This window comes from Xenopus tropicalis, chromosome 8 (genome assembly GCF_000004195.4).
Source record: "Xenopus tropicalis strain Nigerian chromosome 8, UCB_Xtro_10.0, whole genome shotgun sequence".
Lineage (NCBI taxonomy): Eukaryota > Metazoa > Chordata > Amphibia > Anura > Pipidae > Xenopus > Xenopus tropicalis.
In genome coordinates, this window is record NC_030684.2 from 4,707,460 (window position 1) to 4,726,891 (window position 19,432).

At 46.3% G+C, this 19,432-nt stretch overlaps 1 protein-coding gene across 4 annotated transcripts in view; it reads left to right on the forward strand.

The window, feature by feature from the left end:
- Nucleotides 1-19,432, forward strand: part of ralgps1 (Ral GEF with PH domain and SH3 binding motif 1) — a 197,615-nt gene that overhangs the window by 56,644 nt on the left and 121,539 nt on the right. For all 4 annotated transcript variants that reach the window (XM_031891078.1, XM_031891079.1, XM_031891076.1 and 1 more), the window contains exons 6-8: nt 7,651-7,734; nt 13,703-13,792; nt 15,805-15,897. In XM_031891078.1, the coding sequence (XP_031746938.1) occupies nt 7,651-7,734; nt 13,703-13,792; nt 15,805-15,897 (267 nt within the window). The remainder of the gene's footprint in view (nt 1-7,650; nt 7,735-13,702; nt 13,793-15,804; nt 15,898-19,432) is intronic.

Here is a 19,432-nt window from a genome sequence, read left to right on the forward strand (position 1 = left end):
GGATGGAACCCCGACTGTGAGCCTGACCCCCAACATCAGTGCCCAACCTGACTAATGCTCTTGTGGCTGAATGGGAGCAACTCCCAGCAATACTGTTCCACCATCTAGTGGGAACCTTCCCTGACTGAGCCCTGAGCCCTGAGCCCTGAGCCCAACCCAACTGACCCCTGTGGGATGGAACCCCGACTGTGAGCCTGATCCCCAACATCACTGCCCAACCTGACTAATGCTCTTGTGGCTGAATGGGAGCAACTCCCAGCAACACTGTTCCACTATCTAGTGGGAACCTTCCCTGACTGAGCCCTGAGCCCAACCCAACTGACCCCTGTGGGATGGAACCCCGACTGTGAGCCTGATCCCCAACATCAGTGCCCAACCTGACTAATGCTCTTGTGGCTGAATGGGAGCAACTCCCAGCAACACTGTTCCACCATCTAGTGGGAACCTTCCCTGACTGAGCCCTGAGCCCAACCCAACTGGCCCCTGTGGGATGGAACCCCGACTGTGAGCCTGATCCCCAACATCACTGCCCAACCTGACTAATGCTCTTGTGGCTGAATGGGAGCAACTCCCAGCAACACTGTTCCACCATCTAGTGGGAACCTTCCCTGACTGAGCCCAACCCAACTGACCCCCTGTGGGATGGAACCCCGACTGTGAGCCTGACCCCCAACATCAGTGCCCAACCTGACTAATGCTCTTGTGGCTGAATGGGAGCAACTCCCAGCAATACTGTTCCACCATCTAGTGGGAACCTTCCCTGACTGAGCCCTGAGCCCAACCCAACTGACCCCTGTGGGATGGAACCCCGACTGTGAGCCTGATCCCCAACATCACTGCCCAACCTGACTAATGCTCTTGTGGCTGAATGGGAGCAACTCCCAGCAACACTGTTCCACTATCTTGTGGGAACCTTCCCTGACTGAGCCCTGAGCCCAACCCAACTGACCCCTGTGGGATGGAACCCCGACTGTGAGCCTGATCCCCAACATCAGTGCCCAACCTGACTAATGCTCTTGTGGCTGAATGGGAGCAACTCCCAGCAACACTGTTCCACCATCTAGTGGGAACCTTCCCTGACTGAGCCCTGAGCCCAACCCAACTGACCCCTGTGGGATGGAACCCCGACTGTGAGCCTGATTCCCAACATCACTGCCCAACCTGACTAATGCTCTTGTGGCTGAATAAATATGGTAGTGTTTCTTTGTAGGAGCACTCTGTTTATACAAACCTGTAATGGTATGTAAATATGTCAAAAGAAATTCAGCAGAAACCCAGTATTCCTAATCCGTGCCCTTCATTTCCATGGCGTGCTCAAATACATAATTTACAAAATGCACTGTTTGAAGGAAAATGTACTACGGCCTCCAAACCACATTTGATACCCGTTCAATTCGGCAGGTTATTTGGATAGTTTTTCACCAGCTTTGATTTCCTGCAATTCCGATGTTCTTGTACTTCGTGCTTCTGTGTTGATGAATGGAAAAGCCATAAATGTAATTTCTGGGCTACGAGTCTTGGAGAAAGAGACGGTAGCACATTCTTTCGTTCTCGGTTTCTGGATTGAACCACAATTGCGTGGGTACCTACGATCATTCTGCTCATGTACCTGTACATTCAGCAGCTTTCCTACCCAAGGCCTTCCAAGATCTCTACGTGTCCCTCAAAGAAGGGGAACGTCATCTGGAAAACGATGTTCATAAAGCCAACATAGAGTGCCGATACTTGACTTTTTATTGCAGGTCACAGTAGGGTTGATGACTGAAACTCGTTGTAATTTTTATATTCATGATGCCCTGGGGCAAATCTGCAGAAGGATTTTAGAGTTCAGAGAGTCTATTATATTCCCATAGTCGTTCTGGGCAGCCAAAGACGGAAAAGAGAGTAGGAAGAGACCAACTAAAGGTGGCCATACAAGGGCACATTCAGGTCCTTCAGACCACCTTATCTGCCCATGTACGGGGACCCCCAACTGGCCAGATGTCGATTGATCGGATCATGGACCTCATCGGCTCATTGATGCAATCCTCAGTCCGATGGGTTTTACTCCTGTCATTGTAATTTGATTGTTTAGTGCTCTATCACCCACCTTAGACAGGCTTGTTGGTGGCAAGATCCTGGCCAAATAAGCAGATCTTAAGGTGCTGAGTACAAATTTGTTGCTATGAAGTTGTCCATGCCTCTAGTGGTCAAATACATCTGCAACGCTCAGTAAGATCTCGAAGAATGTAGGTGGAAGGTACCTTCCAAAGGCATTCCAAGATCTCTACGTGTCCCTCAAAGAGTAACACGCTGGGACGTCATCTGGAAAACGATGTTCATAAAGCCAACATAGAGAGTCGATACTCGACTTTATTGCAGGTCACAGTAGGGTTGATGACTGGAACTCGTCGTAATTTTTATATTCATGATGCCCAGGGGTAAATCTGCAGAAGGATTTTAGAGTTCAGAGAGTCTATTATATTCCCATAGTTGTTCTGGGCAGCCAAAGACCAAAAAGAGAGAAGGAAGAGACCAACTAAAAGTGGCCATACAAGGGCACATTCAGGTCCTTCAGACCAGCTTATCTGCCCATGTATGGGGACCCCCAACTGGCCTACTCGACCGATATCTGACCTAAAACTGCCCAGATGTCGATCGATCGGATCAGGGACCACATTGGCTCATTGATGCAATCCTCAGTCCGATGGGTTCTACTCCTTTCATTGTAATTCGATTGTTTGGCCCTCGGTCCAAATGATCGAATTACTCTAATATCACCCACCTTAGACAGGCTTGTTGGTGGCAAGATCCTTGCCAAATGAGCAGATCTTAAGGTGATGACTACAAATTTGTTGCTATGAAGTTGTCCATGCCTCTAGTGGTCAAATACATCCGCAACACTCAGTAAGATCTCGAAGACAGTAGGTGGAAGGTACCTTCCAAAGGCCTTCCAAGATCTCTACGTGTCCCACAAAGAGTAACACACTGGGACGTCATCTGGAAAATGATGTTCATAAAGCCAACATAGAGAGCCGATACTCGACTTTATTGCAGGTCACAGTAGGGTTGATGACTGGAACTAGTCGTAATTTTTATATTCGTGATGCCCAGGGGCAAATCTGCAGAATGTATTTAGATTTCAGAGAGTCTATTATATTCCCATAGTTGTTCTGGGCAGCCAGACAAGACAAGAAAAGAGAGAAGGAAGAGACCAACTAAAGGTGGCCATACAAGGGCACGATTCAGGTCCTTCAAACCAATTCAGCAGCTTATCTGTCCGTGTATGTTGCCTACTTGACCGGTTGATCGGGCAGGTTTAATTTACCCATCGGATCAGGGACCACATCGACTCATTGATGCAGTCCTTAGTCCGATGGGTTCTACTCCTGTCATTGTTATTTGATTGTTTGGCGCTCGGACCAAACAATCGAATTACTCTAATATCACCCATCTTAGACGGGCTTGTTGGTGGCAAGATCCTGGCCAAACGAGCGGAATATTATGGTGTTTGGCCACCTTAAGCATTCAAGTAGGATAAGTGGCCCCCTGCTAGTGATGGGCTATCCTTGTACAACCAAGTGAGAATACCAACACATAATGCAAGTGCAAGTGTGGCTTCAAGACTTCATACTTCATCAGGTCTACTTCTACAGACCCTACTGATGGGGGAATTTTGATGATGATCATTTATTAGTTTGAGCATATGGTATAATGTTCTTGAGGTGGTCATTATGTTCTTGAGGTGGTCATAGGACATCACTCTTGTGATCTGTGCCAAGAGGTAGCAATAAAGGCATTTTTAAGATGTTGTTGAGTGCTGTCCAGATTGGTTGGAGTTCTGCTGCCTGTTAAAGGCATCTTGAGGTAATCCAGTAAGGTGCTGACTACAAATTTTGTTGCTATGACAGGGCCGGGCAAACTTTTTGGCTCAAGGGCCACATTGACTTACCGACGGACCGGGGGCCAGCGTTACGCAGTTTCCGCTCATCAGTTCCCAGACGCCAAGTCTTGCGTGATGAGTCGGCGGGCCGGATTAAACAGACCAGGAGGCTGGGCTTGGCCCACGGGCCGTAGTTTGCCCACCCCTTACTTTGGCTTATTAATGAATGGGGTGCAGAGTATATAGACCAGGAGTGGGCAAACTTTTTGGCTCAGGGGCCACATTGGCTTACCGATGGGCCAGCCCGGGCTCGTCAGTCCCCAGATGCTAAGTCTCGCGTGATAAAACTTGCGGAGTCGGCGGGCCGGGTTAAATAGACCAAGGGGCCGGGCATTGCCCGCAGGCCATAGTTTGCCAACCCCTGATATAGACTTTGGCTTATTAATGAATGGGGCGCAGAGCATATAGACTTTGGCTTATTGATGGATGGGGCACAGAGTATATAGACCAGGGGTGGGCAAACTTTTTGGCTCAGGGGCCACATTGACTTACAGATGGGCCGGGCCATAGTTATGCCGTTTCCGCTCATCTGTCCCCAGACGCCAAGTCACGCGCGATGAGACTTGCGGAGTCGGCGGCCAGGATTAAACAGACCAAGGGGCCGAACATGGCCCGCGGGCCGTAGTTTGCCCACCCCCATGCTTTGAAGTTGTCCATGGCTCTAGTGGTCAAATAATGTATGATTTGGCCATACATCCGTAACGCTCGATCTAGAAGAAAGTAGGTGGAAGGTCCCTCTTCTGTCAACTCCTATTCTGCTATTCCACCTGGTAGAACGGAGTAGAGTCTTATCATTCCTGTTCTTCAGTAGAGGAGGGAGGGTTCATTCTAAGCACTGGCTCTATAGGTTCGTGCCTGTCAGATGGGCCTAATTGATTGAATTCCTTTCCACAACACCATTGGGAGATTTCATAACCGAGGTATGAGTAATTGATCTGGTTTTACTCAGCCCATTTAATTTGTCTTTCTGGAAACAGCCACCAAGATCTATTTTTGCCTCCAGAAGGTACATTAGCTACTCCCCCCCCACCACTCCATTAGCCTTTTTATTAAAAACCACACTAAGTGTAATCTATTTGCTGAGTTACCTTCAGCACTTACCACTGGCAAGCTTTGAATTTATCCCATTGACGTCGGCCATCTCTGATTCAGAAGCCCCTCGGTCTCCGCCGATGTGAATCCAGGAGGACATTCCAACACCGAATGTCAGCGATGGAAACTGACAAACAAATGTTACATTTTCTGTAGCGTCTTCCTGTTAGCAAACCCCAAACCCAGTCAGTCTTTCCAGTGTTTGCTTAGAAGCCTTCATAAATGCTGGTTTCTTCTTTCTCCATAGGAAAACAACCAGGTTGGAAGTATCTTCAAAGTGAGGAGGTTAAAGAAATAGTAAACTGAAATATACAGAATAAAATCAAACATTATTCTAATTAAATTCCCATAAGAATTCTTTAACGAAGGTTTTGTAAATGAGAGCAGTAGATACATGTCCTACTGAAGCAGTGGTAGGTCCTCCTAAGGGTCTGCATTGGATTCAGTGTTCTACTTAATTGAACTGGCAGGGAGGTGTAGTTTAATTAGACTATGGGAAGTGTCATTAAGCAGTAGGTTAGCAGATTTAGTTCCCCTTTAATCCAGTGGCAACATTTTATTGTCCAGTTGTTATGTTTTTGGGACATTTGACACCTATTTGTTACAACATGCCCTTATTTTTGGGTCAATGTCAAGTTTCGCTCACTTTTTTTCCTGTCCTAGTCAATCAAATTGATACTGAGACGTATGATAGGCCGCTTTAGTTCTCCAATTCCAGTTCTCTCCATTATATAAAGCAGCCGTTCTCAACCTGTGGGTCGGGACCCCTTTGGGGGTCGAACAACTATTTCATAGGGGTCACCTAAGACCATCGGAAAACACAACAACCAGCAGATGGTCTTTCCCCAAGCAGATTGGACGGTCAGTAGATTTTTGGGGGTTAAAATGGCTGCCGTTATCAGTCCTTTAGATCGATTCGGCAGCTTATCTGCTTGTGTATGAGCAAGAACAGTGGGCCTCCCCCACCTCCTCGATCGGGCAAGTTTGATTTTTCCGTCAGATTGGGGACCACATCGGCTCGTTGATGCGGTCCCCAAACTAAAGGCCTATACCCACCATTTTAATTAGATCGTTTGGCCTAGGCAATTTGCCCGATATTGCCCACCCATAGTTGGACATATCGGGAGAAGATCAGCTCGCTTGCCGACCTCGCCAAGAAAGATCTTCTCCCGATATCCCCACCTACGGGTGGGCGATATCGGGCAAATGTAGGCTAATTCGATCGTTTGGCCCTGGGGCCAAACAATCGAATTATAACGGGAGCAATGGGCGCAGTCGGTCCGGGGGCTGCATCAACGAGTCAATATGGTCCCCGATCCGGCTAAATCTTTTAACCTGCCCAATCCATCGGGCATTTCCCTCGTTCCTGCCCCCAAGGGACCAATGTCGGCAGCTACAATCGGCCCGTGTGTGGCCACCTTTAGATAAGAGACAATCCAGATACAAAAAATTGGTCTTGTTCCCTCGAACCTCGCTAGTAAATTATTTAGAACTTTGGAACTTTTGGTGGAATGGGGGACTTTATCTACAAGATGTTATGTTTAGCTTTTAAGCTTGCAGCATGTAGTTCATTATTTCTACACGTACAATGGATTTTCCATGATATAACAACATTCTCAGCACCTTTCATGTGGTTAAAGTAGCACATACTTGTTTTTATGTAGAAGTATTTGTAGCTTCTCCTAAAGATACCAATGGAACCCTCCTCATCTCCAGTCATATCTTTGATTGTCTACCTGTTCCTCTCTGGAACTGTATCTTATTTCTTTCTTTCAAAGTTAATTTACAAGTTCCTAATAAAAGGTCTCTCAAGCTTCTGGCCACAGAGGGCTATCAGTGTATGGTCCACCTGTTCCCCTATAAAGAGAACCTGGAACCTTGGTCTTTGGAGAAGAAGAGGTTTTTAACCTCCTCCTTTAGTTTGGAGTCCTGTTTCTCAACCGCTAATGGAAGAATCTAGTTCTTAGGTAACAGCAAATTCAATAAAAAAAATAACATCAAGGAGTTCATGAGAAGTGTTGCATGTTCTTAAAGCAAGGGATGGGTTCTCCAGAAACTGGGCATACACTACTATAAGCTTAAACTGGACTTGTGTTTGTAACAACACTGAATTCCACTGAGCGAAACAAATGGGAAATCCAAGGATGGTTCCGACACCGCCCGTTGGCTTAAGTCCTCCTTATAAATTCCATCTGCTGGAAAAAACCTGCAACAAACCATGCTAGGAACAGTCTGCACCAAATCATTCAACAGAGAAGGGGTGGGGGCGGAACACCAGTTGTCTGAACATCTCATAGCTGTTCCATACACATGCTTAGTCACCCCGTTCGACTAAATCGTGCTATTCCCAACAGCCCCTTATTGTGTTGACCAATCCAAAAGCTTGTTGAAAATAAATGGAGAGCACCTCATCTCTCCTGCAATACCCTCGTCCTTATGTAGGTGTGGTCTATCGATGAACTTTTGTATTGACCAAGTAAAACAACATGCTGGCCCAACTAGAACATTGTGAACACAGTAAATGTAAATTATGAGTGAGTCCTCCCAAGTCAGACCAACAACTAAGCTTCTCTGTTGAAGAACTTATCATATTTTGGAAGCAAGTGGACTGATGCGCTTCTGTTTTTATATTCTAGGAACTCGCCAGCTGTGGTTGGAACAAAAAAGAGAAACATATTCTCGCCCCAAATGTTGTTGCCTTTACAAGAAGATTCAACCAGGTAAATATTAACTTTGGTAACTGTTATCCATTGAGACTTTAATGTGTGTTATTACTATGCCCTTTGTTGGTTCAGTATCCTCTTAGTTCAGAGCATAGTCAATGAAAGCTTTTGGTGACTGTTTGATTAGAATTGCAGCATTAGTCTTTCATGGTCTGGGCCCAAGGTAAGACCTGTTAGACCGTAGGCACTAAGGACTCATGGTCATGATCTGGTCAGAAGATAAGATTTGTTAGAACGTGAGCAATAAGGACTCATAGTCATGGTCTGGTCAGAAGATGAGGCCTGTTAGACTGTGAGCAATAAGGACTCATGGTCATGGTCTGGTCAGAAGATGAGACCTGTTAGACCATGAGCAATAAGGACTCATGGTCATGGTCTGGTCAGAAGATGAGACCTGTTAGACCATAAGCAATAAGGAATCATAGTCATGGTGTGGTCAGAAGATGAGACCTGTTAGACCGTGAGCAATAAGGACTCATAGTCATGGTGTGGTCAGAAGATGAGACCTGTTAGACCGTGATCAATAAGGACTCATGGTCTGGTCAGAAGATGAGACCTGTTAGACCATGAGCAATAAGGACTCATGGTCTGGTCAGAAGATGAGACCTGTTAGACCATGAGCAATAAGGACTCATGGTCTGGTCAGAAGATGAGACATGTTAGAGCATGAGCAATAAGGACTCATGGTCTGGTCAGAAGATGAGACCTGTTAGACCGTGAGCAATAAGGACTCATGGTCATGGTCTAGTCAGTAGATGAGACCTTTTAGACCGTGAGCAATAAGGACTCATGGTCATGGTCTAGTCAGTAGATGAGACCTGTTAGACCATGAGCAATAAGGACTCATCTATGAGTATGAACAGCATCTATAGTATCTATGAACAGCATTTAACACTTGGGATGGTGTAAACGTCAAATGCTATTATCTGTATGATAGGATAATATCCAAAAGAAATGGAGGTAGGAGAATGTATTAGGAAATTAGGGTTCAATAGCTGGTATCACTAAGGGTCAGCAATTGCTTGGTAATAGCTGAGGCCCTAGCTACCATTATTCATAGCAGGTCAATGGCTATTTAGAAGGGGAAGGATCATGATGGTTTACAGTACAGCCTGTTGGTGGTGAGTCTTCAACTGGACTCTTCTGACAAGCAACCCAGCTACCTGGAATCTGGGGAACCCCACTTATGCTCTGTCTGATGAAACATAACCAAGACAAAACGTGGTCTAAGGCTTACACATAGTAACTTAGTCTTCTGATTAACCTTGACTTAAGGCAGTTAACTTGGGTTTGTCATTGAGCCAACACTCTTCCCAAGGTATCACGTAAAGTCATGAGAACACCGAAGAGCTACAATAGCGCTACTCAGTGCGTGGAAGAAACATATTGCACACCTAAACCACACGTCTCAAAGCCTTATGTTTGGTTGTTGGCCTCAGGGTATGAAAGAAGACAGCAGACGATGATCTAATGAATCATTTTTAGTTCAAAGAGTCAGAATTCCTGTGGCCGTGCATCATACTGGCAGATTCACTCACAGCTTCTGTCTAGGAACGTTCTCAGCTGGACCCAGGTGTCTAACTAGGTAGCACAATGTTGCACAGGTAACATCTAGGGCAGGCTGGAGTGGGGGGGGGGGGGTTGTTTTATATATGCACCGGTGACGGGGGGTGGAATTCTCCATTGTTTTTCATGCTAATCCCTAGTGATATCTTAGAAACGTTGCATATTCAGAATAGGCTCTGTAGGAAGGAATGTTCTACCAACACCCAGGTGTCGGGGAGCACAGAGCGGAGCACAGTTCTGCAATTCTAGGACAGAGAGGTTACATTACCCAGAATGAAGTCATTGCCGCTCAATCAGTTACACTTACGGAATTAGCTAAAACAATAAATATACATCATGGTCATTTGTATCCCCTCGGAGCTCCCTTTGAAGATCTCCTTGTCTCCGTAATAGATACATTCGCTACCAGAGCCCTCTCTGTAGCCTAAGAAAGATTAGATTCTGGGGCTTAAAGAGATATAGCCTTATTTATACATACATTGCTACAGTTAGATCCTTTCCAAATACCCCCCCTCCCAGAACTTTTAGGGACAGAGGGATCCCCAACCTTTTTTTACAAGATTTAAGTGTTGGTGAGCCACACAAGTATTGAAAAGTTCTTTGGGGGTGCCAAATAAGGACTGTGATTGGCTATTTGGTAGCCCCATGTGGACCGCAGGATGCTCTTCTTGGAGTAAAACTGTCTTAGTGCTTCCAGAACTTGCCCCCAAGCCAGTAATGTAAAATGGGGACTCCTACTTTGTGGCCATTGGGAGCAACATCAAAGGGAATGGTGAGGAACATGTCAGAACTGGGGCAGCAAGTAAGCGTCTATATACAACAACACCCTTAGGCATTTGCTGGCAGTTTGAGGTGCCTAGAGGTGCTCCAAATGTAGCCCCAACCTCGAGTCCTAGGCAGGTCCAATTTTCATAGGTGGCATTTGGATCTGCAACCTTCTTGGACCTTCTACTCAATCTGATTTGTGACTGCCTTATCTGCAGCCTGCTGGCCTCCATGATATCAGGAATGTGATATGTTGGCTAATATTGATACCAGTGACCCGCTCACCTTCACCCATAGCCGCATCTCTAAATCCAACGCACGGGTACCTGACCCGATGCAGGACTCTACCCCCAAGCTAATCAGTGGTTCTGCTATAAACTGCAGAGAAGAACTGTCGCAGCAAGTAAGTGTCTATATACAACAACGCCCTTAGCCAAAGCCGGCATTTGCTGGCAGTTTGAGGTGCCTAGAGGTGCTCCAAATACAGCCCCAACCTCAAGTCCAAGGCAGGTCCAATTTCTGTGGGTGGCAACCCGCGGATACCTGACCCGATGCAGGACTCTACCCCCAAGCTAATCATTGGTTCTGCTATAAGCTGCGAAGAAGACTAACGAGAAGAGTCGTTTTATTGGATGTTTGAACGTTCTTCCACGGAAGCGAATACATTGAAGCATTAGTCTGTCATGGTCTGGTCAGAAGATGAGACATGTTAGACCATGAGCAATAAGGACTCATGGTCATGGTCTGGTCAGAAGATGAGACCTGTTAGACCATGAGCAATAAGGACTCATGGTCATGGTCTGGTCAGAAGATGAGACCTGTTAGACCATAAGCAATAAGGACTGTTTGAGGTTTGTATTTTGGAGGTCTGAGAATCCAAGGGGTCCTGAAACTCGACTTCTTTAGACTTCTTCTGCCCAAGATCTAAAAGTCAGACTACGGAAAGCACCTAGAAACGACAAGGGTCATTAAAATCTCAGCGCCCAACAATAAACAGGAGGCCCCTCCGGTGGCGGCGAGAGCGCCGAAGTCTCGTGCGTAGGCAGCTCACACTGTAGGCTCTTTAATATGCGGTTGGCCGCTTTGCCCGAGCCTTAGCTCACTTCTTTACAGTCCCTGGAAAATATGAACGGGGAGAAAAGGCGTCTGCTGTTTATTAAAGAAAATACACACGATTCTAATAAATTTGGTACTGTCCTACAAAATATGTCACTCTCTGCTCTTAAAGGGCCAGTCCTGGTTATAAAGCTTTTCATGCATTCGAGGGGTTAAACACCTGCCCCCCCCCCGACGCGTTTGTTCGTCGCCACAATAAAGCCAGATTCGTCATTAATGATGGGCCCGCCCCCGTTTGTTCGTCACCACAATAAAGCCAGATTTGTCATTAATAATGGGCCCGCCCCCTTTGGGCTTTTGGGCCGTCGCCAAGGGAATTTTTCCCCAATTAGGTCATATTTGGGGGTTGGAAACAAGCGAGCATTGTGCCTTCCCAGTGCCCGCTGACATGGCCTTTGGTGTTTCTAATAATCCATTTACAAGTTTCTCTTGGGTCGTTCAAGCCGTATTGTTTCACTTGTTGGCTGAATCCTGATTGGCCGCATTGCTGTAGGAGAACTGATGGGAGTCCCAGGGGGAACAGGGTGCCCAATGGGGTGCTGACTGATAGGCAGTTTTAATATACAGTCATGAAAATATCTTATTCCTAATGTTCCCACCTTCAGGCCTATTCCTAGCAACTTTTCAATTGGTATTTTTACAGTTTTTTAATTATTTGCCTCCTTTCCAGCTTTCAAATGGGGGTCACTGACCCCGGCAGCCAAACCCTATTGCTCTGTGAGGCTCCAGTTTTATTGTTATTGTTACTTTTTATTCCTTATCTTTCTATTCAGCCCCTCCCCTATTCATATATTGGTCTCTCAATCAAACCCCTCCCTGGTTGCTAAGGTAATTTGAGCCCTAGCAACAGGATAACAGACCCCGGCAGCCAAAACCTATTGCTCTGTGAGGATCCAGTTTTATTGTTATTGTTACTTTTTATTCCTTATCTTTCTATCCAGCCCCTCCCCTATTCATATATTGGTCTCTCAATCAAACCCCTCCCTGGTTGCTAAGGTAATTTGAGCCCTAGCAACAGGATAACTGACCCCGGCAGCCAAAACCTATTGCTCTGTGCGGCTCCAGTTTTATTGTTACTGTTACTTTTTATTCCTTATCTTTCTATCCAGCCCCTACCCTATTCATATACCAGTCTCTCAATCAAACCACTCCCTGGTTGCTAGGTAATTTGAGCCCTAGCAACAGGATAACTGACCCCGGCAGCCAAACCCTATTGCTCTGTGAGGCTCCAGTTTTATTGTTATTGTTACTTTTTATTCCTTATCTTTCTTTCCAGCCCCTCCCCTATTCATATACCAGTCTCTCAATCAAACCCCTCCCTGGTTGCTAAGGTAATTTGAGCCCTAGCAACAGGATAACTGACCCTGGCAGCCAAACCCTATTGCTCTGTGAGGCTCCAGTTTTATTGTTATTGTTACTTACTACAACTTACCAATCTATTCAGGCCATCGCCTGTTTATATCCCAGTCTCTTTTTCAAACCACTGCCTGGTTGCTAGGTTAAATTGGACCCTAGCAACCAGATAGCTGCTGAAATTCCATACTGGAGAACTGCTGACCAAAACCATAAATATAAAAAATGAAGACCAATTGCAAATTGTCTCAGAATAGCACTCTCTACATCATGCTCAGAGTTAATTTAAAGGTAAACTTTCCCTTTTCCCCCTTTTTAATTATTTGCTGCGTTCTTCCATCGCTTTCCAGTATTTTTGTTGTTACTTTTTGTGACTTATCCCTCTATTTAGTCCCTATTTATATTCTCTTTCAAACCACTGCCTGGTTGCTAGGGTACATTGAACCCTAGCAACCAGATAGCTGCTAAAACTCCAAACTGGAGAGCTGCTGAACAAAAAGCTAAATAATTAAAAAAACAAAAATAAATACAATAAAGACCAACTGCAAACTGTCTCAGAATATTCAGAGTTACTCAAGAGTTAATTTAAAGGTAAACTCTCCATTTCCCACCTTTTTAATTATTTGCCGCATTCTTCCAACTCTTTCCAGTATTTTTGTTGTTACTTTTTGTGACTTATCTCTCTATTTAGTCCCTATTCATATTATCTTTCAAATCACTGCCTGGTTGCTAGGGTACATTGGACCCTAGCAACCAGATAGCTGCTGAAACCGGAGAGCTGCTGAACAAAAAGCTAAATCATTCAAAAACGGCAAATAATAAAAAATGAAGACCAATTGCAAACTGTCTCAGAATATCCCTCTCTACATCGTACTATCAGTTATTTTAAAGGTCGACCTCTGTAACTGGTATTTTTAGCTGTACTGGATTTTCCAGCCTTAGTGAACACAGCCCCTATTATTCCCTACATTTTCTAAACTTTCCTTTTAGAATTTTCCCAACTACGGTGCCTGAATAGCTTCCTCCATGGAAGAGTCAATAGTAATTGTGATTTTAGACCCCTGTGTGTCCGTTTAACTACCTCCCCAGGTGGCAAAATAACGGAATTTACCCCCCGGGGAAAAGGGTCCAACTTCCAACCTCTGTCTTGCCTTGTTCGTTCCAGGTGAGCTTCTGGGTCGTTCGAGAGATTTTAACAGCGCAGACGTTGAAAATCAGAGCGGAAATACTGAGCCATTTCGTCAAGATTGCGAAGGTGAGTTTCCCGGAGGAAGTCATGTGACGCTTATTCTGAAATAAGGGACTCCTATCCCACCAGCGAGGGTGCTATGATACACACGGGTGCTTGTATTTAGGTGTCTTGGGTAAGTCCCTGGCTGACACAGAGGGAGTTTTCATTGTGAGCCCATTGATATTTTATATACAGTTGCTGTTAGAGTCACAATGTGAACCCTGCAGCCGTGGCTGTCACTAGGAGCCCTGCTGTGCTCCTCTCCACTTCAACGAATGAATGCTCATCATGTTCCGTTATAGTTCCAGTGGCGGTACCTTCCCAGCAGGCTCTGTTTCACATACAGGCGGCACGGCTGCAGGGGTCACATATATTCGAGGCACAGCTGCAGGGGTCACTTTTGTTTGAGGCGCGGCTGCAGGGGTCACTTTTGTTTGAGGCACAGCTGCAGGGGTCACTTTTGTTTGAGGCACTGCAGGGGTCACTTTTGTTTGAGGCACAGCTGCAGGGGTCACTTTTGTTTGAGGCACAGCTGCAGGGGTCACTTTTGTTTGAGGCGCAGCTGCAGGGGTCACTTTTGTTTGAGGCACAGCTGCAGGGGTCACTTTTGTTTGAGGCGCAGCTGCAGGGGTCACTTTTGTTTGAGGCACAGCTGCAGGGGTTACTTTTGTTTGAGGCACGGCTGCAGGGGTCACTTTTGTTTGAGGCACGGCTGCAGGGGTCGCTTTTGTTTGAGGCATGGCTGCAGGGGTCACTTTTGTTTGAGGCACAGCTGCAGGGGTCACTTTAGTTTGAGGCACAGCTGTAGGGGTTACTTTAGTTTGAGGCATAGCTGCAGGGGTTACTTTTGTTTGAGGCACAGCTGCAGGGGTCACTTTTGTTTGAGGCACAGCTGCAGGGGTCACTTTTGTTTGAGGCATAGCTGCAGGGGTCACTTTTGTTTGAGGCACAGCTGCAGGGGTCACTTTAGTTTGAGGCACAGCTGCAGGGGTCACTTTTGTTTGAGGCACGGGCGCAGGGGTCACTTTTGTTTGAGGCACGGGCGCAGGGGTCACTTTTGTTTGAGACACTGCAGGGGTCACTTTTGTTTGAGGCACAGCTGCAGGGGTCACTTTTGTTTGAGGCACTGCAGGGGTCACTTTTGTTTGAGGCACGGGCGCAGGTGTCACTTTTGTTTGAGGCACGGGCGCAGGGGTCACTTTTGTTTGAGGGACAGCTGCAGGGGTCTTTTTTTTTTTGAGGCACTGCAGGGGTCACTTTTGTTTGAGGCACGGCTGCAGGGGTCACTTTTGTTTGAGGCACGGGCGCAGGGGTCACTTTTGTTTGAGGCACAGCTGCAGGGGTCATTTTTTTTGAGGCACTGCAGGGGTCACTTTTGTTTGAGGCACAGCTGCAGGGGTCACTTTTTTTTTTTTGAGGCACTGCAGGGGTCACTTTTGTTTGAGGCACAGCTGCAGGGGTCACTTTTGTTTGAGGCACCGCTGCAGGGGTCACTTTTGTTTGAGGCACAGCTGCAGGGGTCACTTTTGTTTGCAGCCTCCCATTATGAACTGGGCCTGTTTTAATCCTTCTATTGAAGCCGTGTAAGTGTTGGACTGGGGTGGTCATGGCTCACTGGGCCTACCACCCTCCCCCACCCCCCCGGCCACCGCTGTCCCCGCCTTCACCCCTGGGCCCCCACCCTAAGCGTGCATGCCTATTGGACCTAAGCAGAGGAAAGGAGGTTCAGGGTGGACCTCCGATACTTTCTAGTTAGGATCGGTTCTGGGTCGACGGGCCCCACTGGGTTTTTTCCCAGCAACTCGCAAGCCCAGTCCGACCCTGATCCATGTGGAGCCAAACCCAGGGTTCCGTTTGGGATTCGGACAAGTTTCGGCCTTATCCAGCAGGATTCCGATTGGGCCAAAAGTAGGGATTCGCTGAATCCATTATCTGGTTTGGGATTCGCCCAAGATTCGCTGGGATTCTGATTGGGCCAAATCCAAGTGCGTGGTTCTCTTTAACCCTTAACCCCCCCCCCTTTTTTTTTTTTTTAGAAACTTCTGGAACTGAACAACATCCATTCCCTGATGGCTGTGGTGTCGGCGTTACAGAGCGCCCCGATATTCAGGCTGACCAAGACCTGGGCTGTAAGTATTGGCTGTATGGGAATTGCATTGCATTGCTAATGGTTGTCCAACCTGATCTGTAGATGTGCCACTTCATCATTGGCTGCGTCCAACAGAGTGCAAGCTCTTCGGGAGAGTCTGACTAGAGAGCATTATCATTGGAGTGTGTTAGTTACCCTTTATATATCCGTTTCTTCATTACAGCACATTCATTTACGGCAAGGACCCAACGCTTTATGGCCTGCACTCGCCCCCGTGGGTCCAATTTGAGGGACAGAAGCCATCGCTGCCTAACATTGGGCGGCCAATAAGGTCCCCCCCCCCAGTCCGTAGCTTGCGTGTGTTTTTCCTTCTGGTTTGTTTAGTCTGCGGAACTTTCTTTGGTGGAAATATGGCCCCAAACACATGTGCGAACTGAGCCCGACACTGACTGAATAAAAACAGCATTCAGTGTAACATTAGGTTAAATCAAAAATATAATAATTAACCCCTTATGGGAGAATAAATATAGATTTGGAAGATTTGGATAATGTACCCCCTACTGTAAGTGATAAGGATATTAGCAGTCACTGAGGGGTTCTGTGCCCCCCATATAAAGGCACAAGGCTGCAGGCTGAGTTATACAGGGAACTCTGAGTATCACTCATGTATTATAAGGGATAATGTACCCCCTACTGTAAATGATAAGGATATTAGCAGTCACTGAGGGGTTCTGTGCCCCCCATATAAAGGCACAAGGCTGCAGGCTGAGTTATACAGGGAACTCTGAGTATCACTCATGTATTATAAGGGATAATGTACCCCCTACTGTAAATGATAAGGATATTAGCAGTCACTGAGGGGTTCTGTGCCCCCCATATAAAGGCACAAGGCTGCAGGCTGAGTTATACAGGGAACTCTGAGTATCACTCATGTATTATAAGGGATAATGTACCCCCTACTGTAAATGATAAGGATATTAGCAGTCACTGAGGGGTTCTGTGCCCCCCATATAAAGGCACAAGGCTGCAGGCTGAGTTATACAGGGAACTCTGAGTATCACTCATGTATTATAAGGGGTAATGTACCCCCTACTGTAAATGATAAGGATATTAGCAGTCACTGAGGGGTTCTGTGCCCATATAAAGGCACAAGGCTGCAGGCTGAGTTATACAGGGAACTCTGAGTATCACTCATGTATTATAAGGGATAATGTACCCCCTACTGTAAATGATAAGGATATTAGCAGTCACTGAGGGGTTCTGTGCCCCCCATATAAAGGCACAAGGCTGCAGGCTGAGTTATACAGGGAACTCTGAGTATCACTCATGTATTATAAGGGATAATGTACCCCCTACTGTAAATGATAAGGATATTAGCAGTCACTGAGGGGTTCTGTGCCCATATAAAGGCACAAGGCTGCAGGCTGAGTTATACAGGGAACTCTGAGTATCACTCATGTATTATAAGGGATAATGTACCCCCTACTGTAAATGATAAGGATATTAGCAGTCACTGAGGGGTTCTGTGCCCCCCATATAAAGGCACAAGGCTGCAGGCTGAGTTATACAGGGAACTCTGAGTATCACTCATGTATTATAAGGGATAATGTACCCCCTACTGTAAATGATAAGGATATTAGCAGTCACTGAGGGGTTCTGTGCCCCCCATATAAAGGCACAAGGCTGCAGGCTGAGTTATACAGGGAACTCTGAGTATCACTCATGTATTATAAGGGATAATGTACCCCCTACTGTAAATGATAAGGATATTAGCAGTCACTGAGGGGTTCTGTGCCCCCCATATAAAGGCACAAGGCTGCAGGCTGAGTTATACAGGGAACTCTGAGTATCACTCATGTATTATAAGGGATAATGTACCCCCTACTGTAAATGATAAGGATATTAGCAGTCACTGAGGGGTTCTGTGCCCCCCATATAAAGGCACAAGGCTGCAGGCTGAGTTATACAGGGAACTCTGAGTATCACTCATGTATTATAAGGGATAATGTACCCCCTACTGTAAATGATAAGGATATTAGCAGTCACTGAGGGGTTCTGTGCCCATATAAAGGCACAAGGCTGCAGGCTGAGTTATACAGGGAACTCTGAGTATCACTCATGTATTATAAGGGATAATGTACCCCCTACTGTAAATGATAAGGATATTAGCAGTCACTGAGGGGTTCTGTGCCCCCCATATAAAGGCACAAGGCTGCAGGCTGAGTTATACAGGGAACTCTGAGTATCACTCATGTATTATAAGGGATAATGTACCCCCTACTGTAAATGATAAGGATATTAGCAGTCACTGAGGGGTTCTGTGCCCCCCATATAAAGGCACAAGGCTGCAGGCTGAGTTATACAGGGAACTCTGAGTATCACTCATGTATTATAAGGGATAATGTACCCCCTACTGTAAATGATAAGGATATTAGCAGTCACTGAGGGGTTCTGTGTAGTATATATTGCAGTCAGTAGGAAAACAATATAATTATAGCCATGGAACCTGCTGCCCCGGCAGAGTAAGAGTTAATGCGGTTCTGGCAGGGAAGGGGAGTAATGGCCGCTCAGGTTGCCAGGCGCACGCTCTCCGGTTACATGTCGGTGAGACGGGGATATTAAGGGACTGCGCTTGTTTCTTTTATCAGCAGTCAGCGAGCGAGAGGAGCCAATATCCGCTTATATCCGAGCGCTCCCTAACTACACCGCTGGCTGCCGTCCCAGACACTCACAATCCCCCCTGTCCCTGCTATGGGGGGGCCGCCGTCTCTTTGGGGGGGGAAACTGCAGCCCAGATAGACCGACAGTATCACAGATTGGGTTTATGGAGGGGAGAACGATAGGTTGGGGCTCATTTGAAGTTCACCTTTAATTTAACTTTGCCTTTGATGTACAGAGTGCGATTCTGAGGCTATTGGTGTTTGGTTTTTGAATTATTTAACTTTTTGTTCAGCAGCTCTCCAGTATGGAGTTTCAGCAGCTATCTGGTTGCTAGGGACCAATTTAACCTAGCAACCAGGCAGTGGTTTTAAAGAGAGACAGGAATATGAATAGGGGAGGGGCTGAATAGAAAGATAAGGAATAAAAAGTAGCAATATCAATAAAACTGGAGCCTCACAGGGCAATAGGGTTTGGCTGCCGGGGTCAGTTATCCTGTTGCTAGGGCTCCAATTACCTTAGCAACCTTGGAGTGGTTTGGATGAGAGACTGGTATATGAATAGGGGAGGGGCTGAATAGAAAGATAAGGAATAAAAAGTAACAATAACAATAAAACTGGAGCCTCACAGAGCAATAGGGTTTGGCTGCCGGGGTCAGTTATCCTGTTGCTAGGGCTCAAATGACCTTAGCAACCACGGAGGGGTTTGAATGAGAGGCTGGTATATGAATAGGGGAGGGGCTGAATAGAAAGATAAGGAATAAAAAGTAACAATAAAACTGGAGCCTCACAGAGCAATAGTTTTGGTCGACGGGTTCAGTTATCCTGTTGCTAGGGTTCCAGTTACCTTAGCAACCACGGAGGGGTTTGATTGAGAGGCTGATATATGAATAGGGGAGGGGCTGAATAGAAAGATAA